The sequence below is a fragment of the Monodelphis domestica genome, chromosome 4, assembly GCF_027887165.1.
Source record: "Monodelphis domestica isolate mMonDom1 chromosome 4, mMonDom1.pri, whole genome shotgun sequence".
NCBI classification, from domain to species: domain Eukaryota; kingdom Metazoa; phylum Chordata; class Mammalia; order Didelphimorphia; family Didelphidae; genus Monodelphis; species Monodelphis domestica.
Window position 1 is genome coordinate 86,075,381 of NC_077230.1, and position 17,443 is coordinate 86,092,823.

Here is a 17,443-nt window from a genome sequence, read left to right on the forward strand (position 1 = left end):
TTTGCACTAGGATGATCATTTAGAGTCTACATCTCCAATCATATCCCCATCTAACCATGTGATCAAGCAGTTGTTTTTCCTTTCTGTGTTTCTACACCCACAGTTTTTCCTCTGAATGTGAATAGTGTTCTTTGTCAGTTGTTCTGGATCATTACATTCTATTGTACCACAGTGTATCAGCCTCTATATAATGTTCTCCTGGTTCTGCTCCTCTCACTCTGCATCAGTTCCTGGAGGTCATTCCAGTTCACATGGAATTCCTCCACTTTATTATTCCTTTGAGCACAATAGTATTCCATCACCATACCACAATTTGTTCAGCCATTCCCCAATTTGAGGACATACCCTCATTTTCCAATTTTTTGCCACCACAAAGAGCGTAGCTTTGAATATTCTTGTACATGTCTTTTTCCTTATTATCTCTTTGGGGTACAAACCCAGCAGTGCTATGGCTGGATCAAAGGGCAGACAGTCTTTTAGCATCCTTTGGGCATAGTTCCAAATTGCCCTCCAAAATGGCTAGATCAATTCACAACTCCACCAGCAATGCATTAATGTCCCAACTTTGCCACATCCCCTTCAACATTCATTACTTTCCTTTGCTGTCATGTTAGCCAATCTGCTAGGTGTGAGGTGATACCTCAGAGTTGTTTTTATTTGCATCTCTCTGATTATAAGAGATTTAGAACACTTTTTCATGTGCTTATTAATAGTCTTGATTTCTTTATCTGAAAATTGCTTATTCATGTTCCTTACCCACTTATCAAATGGGGAATGGCTTGATTTTTTTGTACAATTGATTTAACTCTTTATAAATTTGAGTAATTAGACCTTTGTCAGAGGTTTTTGTTATGAATGCTTCCCTTCTAATTTTGGTTGCATTGGTTTTGTTTGTACAAAAACTTTTAAATTTAATGTAATCAAAATTATTTCTTTTACATTTTGTAATTTTTTATGACTTTTGCTTGATTTTAAAATCTTTCCTTTCCCAAAGATCTGACATGTATACTATTCTGGGGTCACCTAATTTACTTATAGTTTCCTTCTTTATCTTCAAGTTATTCACCCATTCTGAGTTTATTTTGGTATAGGGTGTGAAATGTTGTTCCAAACCTAATCTCTCCCATAATTTTTTCCAATTTTCCCAGCAGCTTTTATCAAATAGTGGATTTTTGTCCCTAAAACTAGGATATATTTAGGTTTATCATAGATTGTCTTGCTGAGGTCACTTACCCCAAGTCTATTCCACTGATCCTCCCTTCTTTCTCTTAGCCAGTACCATATTGTTTTGATGACTACTTCTTTATAGTATAGTTTGAGATCTGGGACTGCTAGGCCACCTTCCTTCACATTTTTTTTCATTATTTCTCTGGATATCCTTGATCTTTTATGCTTCCAAATGAATTTTGTTATTTTTTTTCTAATTCAGTAAAAAAGTTTTTTGGTAGTTCAATGGATATGGCACTAAATAAGTAAATTAGTTTGGGTAGGATTGTCATTTTTATTATGTTAGCTCATCCTACCCATGAGCAATTACTGTTTTTCTAATTCTTTAGATCTAGTTACAATTGTGTGGAGAGTGTTTTGTATTTGTGTTCATATAGTTCCCATCTTTGTCTTGGCAGATAGATTCCCAAGTATTTTATATTGTCGAGGGTGATTTTAAATGGAATTTCTCTTTCTGACTCTTGCTGCTGAGATGTGTTGGAAATATGTAGAAATGCTGATGACTCATGTGGATTTATTTTGTATCCTGCAACTTTACTAAAGTTGTTGATTATTTCGACTAGCTTTTTGGTTGATTCTCTAGGATTCTTTATATAGACCATCATATCATCTGCAGAGAGTGATAGCTTGGTCTACTCATTGCCTCTTTTAATACCTTCAATTTCTTTTTCTTCTCTAATTGCTACTGCTAGTGTTTCCAGTACAATTTTAAATAATAAAGGTGATAATGGGCATCCTTGTTTCACTCCTGATCTTATTGGGAAGGCTTCTAGTTTATCCCCATTGCAGATGATGTTTGCTGATGGTTTTAGATATATACTGTTTATTATTTTTAGGAAAGGCCCCTCTGTTCCTATACTTTCTGGTATTTTCAATAGGAATGAGTGTTATATTTTGTCAAATGCTTTTTCTGTATCTATTGAGATCATCATATCATTTTTGTCGGTTTTCTTGTTGATATGGTCAATTATGTGGATGGTTTTCCTAATAATGAACCATTCTTGCATTCCTGGTATGAATCCTACCTGGTCATAGTGAATAACCCTCATGATGACTTGATGGAGGCTTTTTGCTAGTATCCTATTTAAGATTTTTGCATCTATGTTCATTAAAGAGATTGGTCTGTAGTTTCCTTTCTCTGTTTTTTACCTGCCTGGCTTTGGAATCAGTACCATATTTGTTTAATAAAGGGAATTTGGCAGAACTCCATTGTTTTGCTCAAGTAGTTTGTATAATATTGGCATTAGTTGTTCTTTGAATGTTTGATAGAATTCATTTGTGAATCTATCTAGTCCTGGGGGGTTTTTCTTAGGGAGTTCTTTGATGGCTTCTTCAATTTCTTTTACTGATATGGGGTTTTTTAGGTATGCTATTTCTTTTTCTGTTAATCTAGGCAATTTATATTTTTGTAAATATTCACCCATATCAGCTAGATTGCCATATTTATTGCCATATAATTGGGCATAATAGTTTTTAATGATTACCTTAACTTCCTCTTCATTAGAGGTGGGGTCTCCCTTTTCATCTGGATACTGTTAATTTGGTTTTCTTCTTTCCTTTTTTTATTAGTACTTTGTTTATTTTATTTGTTTTTTCAAAGTACCAACTTTTAGTCTTATTTATTAAATCAATAGCTCTTTGAGTTTCAATTTTATTAGTTTCTCCTTTAATTTTTAGGATCTCTAATTTAGTTTTCATATGAGGATTTTTAATTTGTTCACTTTCTAGTTTTTTAAATTTGCATGCCCAATTTATTGACTTCTGCCCTACCTAATTTGTTAATATATGAACTCAAGGATATAAATTTCCCCCCGAGTACTGCTTTAGCTGCATCCCATAGATTCTGAAAGGATGCCTCATCATTATCATTTTTCTTCAATGAAATTATTAATTATTTCTATGATTTGTTCTTTAACTGATTTTGGAGAATCGTATTATTTAATTTTCAATTAATTTTTAATTTGCCTTTCCATGTACCCCTACTAATTATTATTTTTATTACATTGTGATCTGAAAAGGTTGCATTTATTATTTCTGCTCTTTTGTACTTGTTTGCAATGCTTTTATGCCTTAGTATATGGTCAGTCTTTGTGAATGTACCATGTGCTGCTGAAAAGAAGGTGTATTCTTTTTTTTGTCCCTATTTTTCTCTAAATATCTACTAACTAATTTTTCTAAGATTTCATTCACTTCTCTAACTTATTTCTTATTTTTTAGTTTGATTTATCTAGTTCGGATAAAGGAAGGTTCAGGTCTCCCACTATTATAGTTTTTCTATCTATCTCATCCTTCTACTCCACTAGTTTCCCCTTTAGAAATTTGGATGCTATGTCATTTGGTGCATACATATTGAGTACTGATATTTCCTCATTGTCTATACTGCCTTTTATCAGGATGCAATTACCTTCTCTATCTCTTTTAACTAGATCTGTTTTTACTTTGGCTTTGTCAGATATCATGATTGTGACTCTTGCCTTCTTTTTCACAGTTGATGCCCAATAGATTTTGCTCTGTCCACTTACCTTTACCCTAGATGTGTCTACCTTCCTTGTGTGTGTTTCTTGTAGACAACATATAGTAGGATTTTGGTTTCTGATCCAATCTGCTATATGCTTGAGTTTTATGGGTGAGTTCATTCCATTCACATTCAGAGTTATGATTACCAGCTGTGTATTTCCCCTACATTTTGATTTCCACTCCTAGGCCTGCCCTTTCTTCTTTCACTATTTCCTTCTACACCAGTGTTTTAGTTTTAATCAGTTCCCCTAATTCCCACCCTTATTTTACTTCCCTTTCTACCCCCTCCCTTCTTTATTCCCCTCTTATTTTCTTTACAGTCTTTTTAAACTACCCCTCCCACCTTTTCCCTCCTTTATATTTCTTCCCTCCCCACTAGTCCATTTGTTAACCATCTACTTCTCTATAGGGCATGAATGAATTCTCTGCCCCAGTGGATCTGATTTTTCTTCCCTCTTTGATTCAATTTCAGTGCACATAAGAATTAAGTATTTCCTGTCTCCAACCTCATTACCTTTTCAGTATTTTGGTGTTTTGCCCCACTCCTGCCATGCACTTCTTTATGCCATATAAATCTACCCCATTTTGTTTCTTTTCCCATTTCTTAGTATTGACCTCTTTTTTTTCTAGAATTCAGGCTTTTGGGGGGCCGTACCTTTTAAGTTGGGTCCAGGAGAAGGGTTCCCTAGCTCTGTCCTATTGTTAGATTTGGTTTTCAGTCCCCTCAAAGCATTGTGTTTTTGATTGGTGAGGAAGGGTTTACAGGGGTCTGAACAATTATAAGAGTAAAAATAATGCCGTTTATAAAAATTAACCCGTAAGTCACAAGACTGTTAATAGCTTTAACAGTTTTATTATAGTAAGATAAAGATAATGAGAGGGAAATATAGAAGGGAGGTAAAGAATTATCTAGCCTAACAACCTAAAGCCTAACAACCCAGAGTATGTCTCTGAATCTCAGCCTCAAAAACAACACACCCCCTCCTGCTGGGTCTCACTTTATATGCCACTCCCTTCACCTGCTAGCTCTTCTACATCACCCCAACCCCAGGAACCAATCACAATTCCTCAATTAGCCTGGCACCCCCCCAAGGGGCCAGTGCTTATGGGATCAATTCCCTGGTTGCTGATTGACCCAAATTCAAAACAAATGGAAGGGAAGTCTAAATCTCTGATTGATCAAATCAAAATACAAATTTCCTTCTCACACCTTTTACCTTGAATTCTGTGCTAGACCTCCTCCATTATTTTGGCAAACTTTTGAGGGAAACATTCCTATCCCTCTTTTATCGTTCACTTCATATATTAATAATCAGAGGGTTGTTGAACAAAGTTATCCCTGTAATATTTTTCAAGATACCTTTGACATATGCTTGGTAATTCTCTTGTTAGAGGAAAGTAAAGTAATGCTTTGCTTTAATGCATCAACTGTATTTTTTTTTTTAGCCAATGAACTATTAATGGGATTTTTTTTAATTCTCTCCATCTCTGTTAGTTGTGTGATGGTAAAGGTATGTTTTACTACAGAATGTTTCTTGTGAAAACCTACCTTTTCCTCTCTAAAACCTTATATTATGTAGTTCATATACATCAAGTTTTTTGTTGAGGTGAGAAAATAGGCAGATGGTCAGTAACGACTGTCAGATAATTTTAGAGTTGTAACTTTAAATCTAGATTTAAATGGTCACCAAATAAAATTCCCAAGTCAGTCTGGAAATTTATGGTAATTTAATTAATATAGAGGGAAGGAATTTAAGGAGGAGAAAAGAAGATTATAGGATTTCTCCTACCTGGCCTATGCCAGGGGGAGTTTTAAATTCCCAGCCTCTAAGTCTCTAAAGAAGATTAGAGGCTTCTGAGAGGAAAAAGTTGGAAAGTAAAGAAGGAAAATTCAGCCAGAAACTCACCACTGAACCGGACAATAGCTTGTAACCACGCTAAGATGCTGAAAGGCTCAGCACACAGCTCTCAGCTAATCTTCACCACCAATCAGGGAAAGAGAGAGAGAGAGAGTGTGTCCTTGAGGGAACAAAAATCTCAAATATATAGAACTTTCATCCTAGTGTCTCCTCCTCTAAATTTTCACATCTACCAATCACATTAAAGGCTTTTTCTCCAGGACTGCCCATACTTTTAGTTCAAACCTTCTTTGATTTGATTATATCTTTAGAGTTACTTAACACTTCTTTGTTAAGTTCACCTTTTGTGAGTTACTTGACCTTTTTGTGATTAATTTAACCTTTATAGTTACTTAACACCTTTTTGTAGATCTAAAAATAGGCTTAGCTTAAATTTCTAGCTTCACTATAAGGTGAGAACTCAGTACCTTCATTGTTCAATCAGGAGATTACAACTTTATCTTCCCATAAAGTATGGTCTAAGTAGGGTGGAGTAATTTAGAGTTCCCAAGACATTCCTGATTTTTGTTAAACTAAGTGTCTTCATTGTTACAAACAGGAAATAGCTAAATCCAATCTTCAACACTATTGAAATTGTCTTGGTCACTTTTGGGGGGTAATAAAGTCAGTTTTTTTTCCCTGTGCAGCATTGCTATTTTCCTCTTTTTCAGATAACTTGAGAATCAGTCCTTTAATACCTTTAAAATTGTGACTATATATATACGTATATATATATATATGTATATATATATGTGACTATATAAAATTGTGACTATGTATATATATATATTTTCATATATATATATATATGTATATATGCATGCATCATCCAGTTTAGCTGATTTTCTTATTTTTCATTTTTATTTCTTCAAGAAACTCATCATGGGCTGTGTCCAAATTTGTTGACTTCATTGTCCTTTTGGCGGAAAAATACACATTTTTCAGATCTTTTTCTTCTTTCATTTTGTCATTTTTTTTTCAGTTTCAGCTTTAAATGGCCTAGGAGTGACTTGGTATTTCACCAGATTTTTTTTTTGAACTTTTTCTCCATGGTCTTATAAAACTAGTTCTAACTTTAACATTCTTTATTTTAGGTTTTTTAAGACATGTTTATCTTTGTCTTGTTTCAACTCTCAAATTGAATTTCTTGAGGATAAGAAATTTGTCATAATTATCTTTTTATCACCCCTGCAGGGCCAACCACAGTGACTCACACAATGTATACCCTTTACTAAAAGATTATGACTGGATAAATAGTCACTATTGAGGATAATTAATTGAGATGGAAATGTCAACACAATCATAATTTGCTAATTTGTTAGACATTCTAAATATATTTAGAATTAAGTTATCAAAATAACTTGGAGCCTTTGCAGCTATGTTTGGAAAAACTTTTTAGAAGTTTTATAAATCTTGAACAGATTTGGGGTCATTTTGGGGGGAGAAAGACATTCTAGTTGTGTATGGTATAAAGGATGGTTGAGTCCTAGGTGGGGAGATACAGGCAAACTATGTCAGAAAGTCAGTATATTTACTTAATTAGAAGGTTTAGCAGAAGCTAAGAATAGTTAAGAAACGCTAGTGTAGGAGAGTAGGTCTTTAATTGTTGGAAAAACCTAAAGCATGTTATGTTTTGATTTAAGAGACTGTTAGAAGGACTCAAGAAGGGAAGTAACATGATCAAAATGACAGCTAGGAAAGGTGGTCTTTAATGTTGTATTCTAGATAGATTAGAAGAGGTAGAGATCTAGAGCCTATCAAGGGATCTGGGACTTTTGTTTCAAACTTGAAATGATTAATTCTGATTAGAAAGAAGGATGGATTAAAGATTTAGAGAGGGAAAAATTGATGCATTTTTGAGAAAGCCTAACCATGCTTAAGACATAATATGTGCTTAATAAATGCTTATGATTGATTGGTTGGTGGAATAGATTGAAGAGCAAATGGCAAAAAGCTAAAGAAATTGTTTTGTTTAAATCAATTATTTTGTTTTTGGTTTCTTCAGTGTGACCCACCTCCTAAAGAAGATCAAATAGAAGGACTTGAAATGCTGAAACAAAAACTACAGGAGAAAGAGGAACTAATTAGCAGCTTACAAACCCAACTTAGTCAAGTGCAAGCAGAGCAAGCAGCACAGGTAGGAATTAAAGCTACCTTCAGGGTAAAAGGCCAAAGTTCAATAATCTATGTTAAGGTAGGCAAGTTTGAATAGTAAATTTCTAAAACAACAGGGTATAATATTCCTATTTGTGCTATATTTATTGAGGTCATTAAACAACTAATATTTGCAACACATTTCACAAGGCATTGTGGGAATGTACAAAGAAGCATTAGATGTTGTTACTGTTGCTTCTTTATTGGATAGGTAAAACATAGACATGAAAAAATAACAGTATAGTGCAGTGGTGGTTAGTGTTTGATGGTCTGCACCAGAAGTGTCAACCTCACTGCAATAGACCAGAAAACTCCCAATACATCCGTAACTAGGTTAGAATATTATTGGGAAATGTTTAACAAAATAAATAAAAATAGAATACTGTATACATAATGTTAATTAGTTTTTTTTGGCAGTATGCTAGCTGCATCATTTGTTAGAGTTTGATACCACTGATCTAAAAAAAAGTATTTCTGAAGTTCAAAAGAAGAGAGCACTGAGATAAATGTAATTGATTTTATGGAGTAGGAAGAGATATTTGCCCTGGATCTTGAAGGATGTTTAGAATTTGGAAAAATAAAAAAGGGGCCTTATATTTATATTGAATTGAATTGAATGGCAGATACAGTGGCTCAGGGAACTGATAAAAATATTGGGACTACAGAAGTAGAACACAATTGATCATCAAATAAAAATCAAAAGGACACAGATAGTAGTCATTTCAAGGTGGCAGACTCTGCATCCCATGCACACAATAGGTAGAAGATTTGTAGAAGTTAAAGGCTAAACTATAAACAGAAGTTCAATAGATATTGAGAGAGCAGGGGCAAGGAAGATGAGAAAATTGCAAAATATCAAGGAAAATACCCAAATAAAGAGGCTGGCTGTCCTAACTTCAGGTCTTTTTTCTCCTTAATGCTTTGGTTAGGATTTGGGGACTTGCAGGTCATAATGAAAACTGTTGGTAAATTCAGGAATAGGGAAGAAACTTGGCTCTTTTGCATGGATATTCTCCTGACAACAAAGCTAGAAAAAAAGTCAGAATATGTATTATCTTAAGTGCATGCCTAAGGAGTTAGGATATTATGTTGTGATTTTTGAGTGGGGGAATTATAAAGTGGTTTTGGATTTAACTGATGTTATTGATCTTAAAAATTTTACTGTTCTAGACTTGAGAATCTTTAAAAAGTATTTTATGGACTTTTAATTATCTTTATTTAAAATTCATCTTGAGAAGAATCTTTATTTAGAATGACTCGCCTGGTAGAGGACTTTTGTCATATTTGGAGATTATATTCAAACATTCTCATTTCTGTTGGCCCAAATAGCCTCTTTAGAATAGGAATAACAAAGTGGTAAAATCAAGTAGCTCTTTGTAGTAACTTGATTATTATAACTTGCTGCAATTTCTTCTCTTTTTTCTCAAAATCTCTGAATAGATTGGGAATTTCATGTTTGTTTTTATGAAAGGTTGGGAATATAACTTGGATAGTTTTTTTGGTTGTGTCTTAAGTTGAGTTCCATGCAGGAGGTGGTCCGGGAGAAAGATGCACGGTTTGAATCACAAGTTCGTCTTCATGAAGATGAACTTCTTCAATTAGTGACTCAGAAAGAGGTGGAGACAGAGATGCAGCAGGTGTGTAACTAAACATTTTTGTAAAGGTTTTTTAGTTATCATTTAATAAAATGTGACCGTTCCCCTCCTTCACTTTACCGCTCATTAATCTTTATTATTCACATAGACTTAATGTGCATTTAACTAACATTCTTGGATATGATTTTTTGCTCTAACTGTTGCTTGGATTATATTTTTCTTTGAATTGCATATTTCCTTACCCCCTAAACAGGGGTTTGATATTAAGAAGTTGGCTATACTTTATATTTATATTAAGTCCAACATTCAGAAATTATCTCATTGGCAAATCAGATTAGCCCAATGGTCAGCTTTCTAACCAGGCAAACTCATTCCTTCTTCCTGTCTTTCTCTTTCTTTCTCCATCCTTATTGTAGAGGTACACTTCTTTCCAAGGCTTATTTCTTGCAAACTTTGTTTGAGACTACTTTTGCCCCTACTCATTTCAGGTGTCAGTTGTATTTTGTTCTATTCCACCACTTTCCTCACTGTCTGACCAAGGGAAAGGAGTAAAATGAGATAATTTCCTTTTTCTGAAGGCTAACTGGACAGAGAACATTTTCTCACTTAATTCCTAATCAGAGAACCTCGCTTTCAGAGTTGGAAAGGACATTAAAGATCATCTAGTCTGTGCTCCCTCATCTTAGAGATGAAGAAACTGAATGAAGTTCAGGTAGATGTTAAGTGGCTTACCCAGGGTGACAGCTAGCCAGTGACAGCACCAAGATGAGAACCTAGATAGACTTCTAATCTAATACTCTTTCTCTATATGGTATTACCTCTTTCTTCTTTCTTACTTGCAACAATCCTCCTCACTCCTTACTCTTTATTCAGGATGAGAGAGAGAAGTTAATTGGCAAAAAAGAATTAAGGGGTCTCTGCTTCTTTTTTATTATGTGATAGACTTCTAAGAGCCTGGCAAGGATTTAACCTTTGGGTTATGAAGAATAAATGTCCATCTACAGATATAGGCTAATGGAAGAACAGAGTACCAGTGAAGAAGTGGGATATGTACTCAAGCATCAATATTAAACATTTTTAAAAATTTTGTTATCTTTTGTTTTTACCTTACCTACTTTTTCCAATATTATTAACATTTAAGATTGAATAAGAAATTGTAATGTTTATTTTATCATTTCTGTTTTAATTTTTAATATTGTAAAAAGTTCTTTTCCCTTCCATTTTTCATTTTACTTATGCAGCTAAATTATAGATTAAATAGGTCCTTTTTAAGCTAGTTCAGGAACCTAACTTGTTTTTTTTTTTATTGTGGCAATGAAACTTTCAGAGTACAGTCTGTTGACTGCAATTTATATATTCTGTGACAAGGAAATCACTTTAAAAGACTGATATATATTAATTTAAGGTCGCCAAGGAATTCAGCTATGTAATTCCTAAATGAAAACTCAAGTCAGCAGTCAATCTTTTATGGAGTTTAATTACAATAGGAGGAAGAAAGGAATTAGAGATAGAGAGAGAGAAAAAGGGAGAGAAGGGAATAGGGCTTAAATACCCCTTCTGTTTAGGCTGGGCCAAAAGGCCCAAGCCCTTAGATAGCTGGGGCAAAGAAAAGAGATCAGTCCCTATTACTCACGTGACCAAAATGGAGAAACAGTCTCAGAGGCCCACACCTTCAGCTTCCTTCAGAGCAAGCTTCTCAGAGCACACTCTAACCACTCAGACAAACTCCTCAACCACCACCTCTGAGTCTTCAGACCCCTCTCTCTTTAAGGAAAACCATCCAAGTTGCCTCCCCTCAGTTCTCTCATCTACCAATCACTGTCCATCAATTTCCCTGTGCCAATGGAGGCTCTAGCTTAACCCAGGACCGCCCAGAGGTCTCTGGCTTTGCACATGTCTGTTGAAGGTCATATTTTCAAATAATTGAATCTTTGATCCTTTGCTACAGCCCTTCCTAAATCCTGTTAACCTGAGTAGGGTAGAGATTGGAATAATTAAATTTTGATCTATGCTGCAGCCCTTCCTCAATCCTGTTAGGACTGAGTAGGGTGGAGATTGATTCCAAGTATCTCCATTGTATCAATTCTAAAATCAATCATGACTCAAAGAAATTCCTGTTCTATGCTTAAGCATAGGTCAAAGTCCTTTCCATTGTTCAGCAAAAGGTTTCTGTCCTAAAGTAATCTTAAGAAGGGAGGAGGGGGAAACTCTCATGCCAATGGGGTTCACATTCCAATAGCCAAGACCCACTATCAATAGGAAATTTTTCAAGTATAAAATTTCCCAATGGTGAAATTTCCAGCATTTATAAGTCTAAGAAATTTTGAGGTTTACAATTCACACATATATACATTGATACACATGCATGCATGTATATATCGTATTGGTTGTAGAATTTTGAAGTAGACTGATAGCAGATCATAAACTTTCTCTTTCTAATCATGATGGAAAGTCCCCTTGTTCTGAGATCTTGTTTGTCTCAGAGTTCAATTGTTAAGGCCCTAATATTACTTCATTAGGAATTTTGAAGAAAATGATTTATTTTACTTGATGGGAAGTATAATATTAAATAGTTACGTAGCATCATGAAAGATAAGCGGATAATGATGGGCTTCCGGGGATTTTACAGGCCAATGCATTCTTTTTCTTCTTAGACCCTAAGGACTCTACAAAGGAAGCTAGAAGAACAAGAGGAGGCCTTATTAGGACGTGCTCAGGTAGTAGACTTACTTCAGAAGGAGCTATCTGTTGCAGAGCAGAAAAATCAGGTACTTCCTCATAACAATTACTTTATGATACCTAACATAGGATATGTATTCTTTTTTTTCATGCTATATCTAATTTTTAGATAGTGGGCATAAATAAGTCCTTAGAAGGTGGATGCTATATTTTTTTCTTTAATTAGCAGGCTTTTCTTTTGGTCATCCTATGTCTAGAGTTTTAGTGTATACATTATTATTCACCCTGGAGAATTCCTGTTACCTCATTTTACCTCTTCATCTTAAATAACTTCCATTCTTGATTTCCTGACATTTATATAATACCTTTAATATTTTTCATAGTATTTGCTATATATTATCTCACTTGAACTTCAGAACAGGCTTGTGAGGTCAGAGCTACAGCTATTGTTATTGTCTTTACATGGATACTGTTGGAAGAGAGAGGTTAAGTAATTTAACCAGGGTTACATAGTGAGTAGGTTTCCATGTTGGGTTTTGAACTCAAATCTCATAGTCTATCCACCATTACCATCTAGCTGTCTGATATTGTACTTTTTGTGCCTTTCCTTCTCCATCAGTTTGTGTCAGCTTCCTCTGTTAGATTAAAGCAATCCCATTGTGAAGTATCTTTGCTTATAAATTGGTTGAATTTAAAAAATATATATTTTATGCATTTCTTTCTTTTTTTTCTTTAGGTTCTCTCTGAACAGTTGCAGCAGTTAGAAGCTGAGCAAAATACATTAAAGACTGTACTAGAAACAGAGAGACAGGAGTCCAGGAGTCTGATTGAAAAAATGGAGCTTGAAGTGGCAGAAAAAAAATTCTCTTTACACAGCCTAGATGAAGAAATGCGTTGTCTTTTGGAGAAGTTAGAGCAGGCAGGCCAAACCCAGGCTGAATTAGAGTCTCAGTGTAGTGCCTTGAAGCAGAAGATTAAAACAGCAGAGGAAGAGAAGGACTCTGAAATTTTGTGTCTTCAAAAGAGTGAAAAAGAACTCCAGTCTGCTTATGAGATGTTAAAGATTCAAAATGAAAAGCTTCTTCAGGATATTAATCAGCAGGCAATTCAGTCTGCCCAGACCATTCAACAGCTAGAAGGTGAGCAATAACTTGCTTTTATAAGCTATTTCTGTGGATGCTAGTCCCCTAATTAATTGCTAAAACCCACTAAATTTAAAGGGAAAACTTTCCTGAACTACAAGAGAAATCTCTAGTTTCATTTTGCTTCTATTAGAAATTATGTTTAGAATTTAGTGCTCATAATATTCTTGTCATTATAACAATACCAGGCAATAATGACTTCATCATTGTGCCAAGAACTTATAGGAGAAGACTGTGTTAAGTATGACAATGGACTAGAGCACCCTCATAAAGTGTGGGATAGGATTTCAACAGGCTTTATCTAAGTTCAGGACCTGTAGTGCCGAATTGCATTTTGTCAGTCTTAGAGATAATCTGAATTGTCCTTGGCTAAACAGTTTCCTTGGAGAAATGAACTTTATGAAGAGGTATATATTTGGAAAAGGGTTAAAAGACTGTTAAACTCCAGGAAAGGAGAAAGCACATGTTTTATAAAGTAATTGAACCTGAGAAGAATAGGAGCAGAGGAGCACATATTACAAACATATATGTGGTTTTAATTTAAGCATGTTTTTAATCAATACTTTTTTATGGAAATGAGATGCTACTCTTTGTGTAAAATTGAGAAAGTAAAGACAATACCATTTTTGAAAGAGATGGGGAGAAGAGGATCTTTGATCTTTAAATATGTTTTGCTATTATGATTTTCTCAGAAATCTTTGAGAACATTTAAAGAGTTAAAATGAAACATTGCCCTCTTCAATTTGAAGATAACTTAAGTAGAAACTGTCAAGTCTTTAGATGTTTTTGGAGATTGTTGCCCCATAAAGTTTCAAATCTTCAACAAATCATTTTGATGTATTTTTTTTCTTTAGATGAACTCCAGCAAAAATCCAAAGAAATTAGCCAATCTCTGATTGAACCAGTGTTGCAGAAATCAGAAATAGCCTCTCAGACCTCTGACTCAGATGAGAATATCCAGGCCCTACAGGTACCAAAATGTGAATGTCTTGGTATTATTGAATCTTTAGTACCTTAGTGGATAGCTGACATTGTTTCATGGAATACTCAATCATATCACTTACTTGATTTGCCAGTATTTATTACAGAATATAAAGAGGTAGATCCACAGGGGCTGATCCTTAAACTAAGGCAACATATACTTAATGGTTTTGATGCAAAAGTAGGATTAGTGGAGGAAGGCAAAAAGATACACTGGAAATTATGGTTCAGGATTAAGAAATCTAAAAAGAATATAAATGAGAGGTTCTTAATCTTTTTTGGGTCATAGACTCCATTAGCAGGCTAGTGAAGCCTATGAACTCAGAATAATATATTTGTAAAGCATAAAATAATATACATAAAGTTACAAAAGAAGCTAGTTATGTTGAAATATAGTATCCAAATAGTTTTTAAAAAATAAACCCACAGATGCTAATCCAAGATCTCTGTTCTAAGTGTTTTGGCTTTAAACAGAAGCTTTATCTGTGTCATAAATATTTTTTTCAAGAAGGGAGTTGGAAGATTGTATATAATATGCACTGAACAACATCATAAAAAATGAAATTTACTATAGTTTATCAGGAAAAAGCTGGTTACCATCTAAGAAAAGATCAAAGTCAACATCAGATTAAAAGAAAGTATAAGATGAAAAGAAAGTTTGCAATCACAACAGGTCCATCCAACCTGATCTATTCAAACAAACTATTAATCTTAAAAAAATAAGAATTCAAATAAGCAAAAGAAATTAGCATTTTTAAGTATGTGGAAATAAAAACAATGTGAAACAATTACTATAGTAAGAAAGTTAAAAGAACCCAGAAATTACTCACCCAGCAAGCACTTAATATTCTAGTCAAATGGAGAGACATGGCAGCCAAGAACAACACTGAATAGAAACAAATTTACAAAACTAATAGAAGAAATAGTGGAAGATCACAAGCAGAATTAACTTTGTAAAACACCAAGAATCACTGAAAAGAAAAAATGAGTTTGTAGAACATTTGGTATGCGATCCAGTTAAGCTATATCATTCCAAGAGCACTTAAAAATGAAACTAGAAGTGAGACAGCAGACAAATGAAATCTATCAAACCTGTTAGCATGTTGACAAAATGCTATTTTCTTGATCAGTAACAGTAGAGCTTCTACAAGAATTCTTGATGTGTTAAATGAGAGAGAGGTGTCATTAAAGAGGATACAGCTACAACAGTTAGACCAGACTATTTATGTGTAATGAAAATCTTTTTAGTGGCAACAAAGATTTTTTTTTTAAACCCATACCTTCTGTGGTAAGAGCTAGGCAATAGGGGTCAAGTGATTTGCCCAGGATCACACAGCTGGGCAGTGTCTGAGGCCAGATTTGAACCTAGGACCTCCCATCTCTAGGCCTGGCTCTCAATCCACTGAGCTACCCAGCTGCCCCCCAGCAAACAAAGATTTTTAAGATCTGAAAAAGGAGACAATATAAAATAAATGAAACAAATCACAAATCATCTAATTGCCAAAAAGGCAACAGAGAAGAATCAGATGCTTTAAAAAATAAGAAACAATAAGCACAGTAGGATCTTGCATTACCTAAATTTTTCAGTATGTCATCTTCAAATAAAAGCATTTAGAAGGTCTCAGACCCTATAAAAAAATCCTTCTTCCATTTGGACTCTATGCTAGACATTTTTCATGACAGTGGCAAGCACCTTTGAGGAACATGTATTTCCTTATTATGTTTCCCTTAATTTTAAAGATTGTGCTGATCATATCAAGCCCCCAGATACTAACATACCTCCTAAATGAGATTCACTATGTAAAATATTTTGGCCCAACAATCCATATAAGGAAAACTAAGTGGATGAAGAATGCCTGTTGTCTAATATGGAATATGCAGGTGGAGGACCAACCCCTTTAGTTGGTCCATCAGAACACAAGACTTGGATAGGTATTATAGATGGACAGTGACGTAGGAACTAGCTAGTCAAAAGAATGTGGACTAAATGGTTTCTTAAATTTGCACAGTGCTTTCAGTATTTCCAAGCTCTTTTCTGAAACCAAAATCCATCTTTTTAAAGGTTCTTCCACGCATACTGTATGTATCGTTGCAAGCCATGAAATATAATAATTTCTAAAAAATCAAAATTGCAGTTGGCATAATAAGCATAGAGAGAGATTGCATTGTATTATCAACTATGACTTGTTCTCAAGAAATGGCCAAAGGGGGCAGCTGGGTAGCTCAGTGGATTGAGAGCCAGGCCTAGAGATGGGAGGTCCTAGGTTCAAATCTGGCCTCAGACACTTCCCAGCTGTGTGATCCTGGGCAAGTCACTTGACCCCCATTGCCTAGCCCTTATCACTCTTATGCCTTGGAGCCAATACACAGTATTGACTCCAAGACAGAAGGTAAGGGTTTTTAATTAAAAAAAAAAGAAAGAAAGAAAAAAAAGAAATGGCCAAAAAATAATTACATGCCAATGATGTATCATTACAAGAGGAGATGGGGCCACTCATGCCATGAGAGCAAGACATAGTTTTAGGGAAACTGGTTTTAAGACCTAGACCTAAACAGTTTAAGTAGATTCTCCATAAAGAATTTATGGGAGGATATGGGCAATAGTCACATAGGATAATGTGTGTAGAGGCTGTGATTTCTATTGTTAGAAGGAATACTCACATCAGGGATCTCATGGATCCACTGAAGTATATTTGAATCTCTAAACACTTACAAAGTTATCCCATGGTATTTAAAGATATATCCTAGATCAGCGATGGCAAACCTATGTCATAGGTGCCAAAGATGGTATTCAGAGAGTTCTCTATGGGCAGGGGGCTGCCAGCCCTCCCCCCTACTCTCACCCCACCAGGTTAATTACTAGAAAGGCAGAGGGACTCAGGCACAGCTACTTCCTTTCCCCTCTTCACCATACCTGATGACATTTTTTCACTTCACTTCACCCCTCTGCCCAGCAGCCCCCTGGGAGCACTTACTGTTCCCCCACCCTTCCACCCTGGCTGAGGAAATTTCTCACATCACCCTCCTCATATCACCCTCCTCTTTGCCCAGCAGTGAAATGGGAATGTTTTTTCCCTTCCCTGTGTGGAGTAAGGGGAGGTGAGGTGCACCTAGCACTTGGTGATGGGGAGGGGCACAGCACAGGGTCTGGGGAGGTATGATGGGGGCCTAGCACTCCATCTCTAAAAGGGTCATCATCACTGTCCTAGATCATTGCAGAGAGACCAGTTATGAGTAACATATAGGACAA

The 17,443-nt window shown here is 35.1% G+C and overlaps 1 protein-coding gene across 16 annotated transcripts in view; it reads left to right on the top strand.

Annotated features, from left to right (window-relative positions):
- GOLGB1 (golgin B1) overlaps positions 1-17,443 on the top strand; it is a 78,641-nt gene that overhangs the window by 13,261 nt on the left and 47,937 nt on the right. For 10 of the 16 annotated variants that reach the window (XM_056793524.1, XM_007493768.3, XM_007493766.3 and 7 more), the window contains 5 exons: positions 7,648-7,779; positions 9,311-9,433; positions 12,046-12,159; positions 12,807-13,209; positions 14,067-14,182. In XM_056793524.1, coding sequence (XP_056649502.1) covers positions 7,648-7,779; positions 9,311-9,433; positions 12,046-12,159; positions 12,807-13,209; positions 14,067-14,182 — 888 coding nt within the window. The remainder of the gene's footprint in view (positions 1-7,647; positions 7,780-9,310; positions 9,434-12,045; positions 12,160-12,806; positions 13,210-14,066; positions 14,183-17,443) is intronic. The other 6 variants (XM_056793528.1, XM_007493770.3, XM_056793527.1 and 3 more) reach the window with 1 other exon arrangement.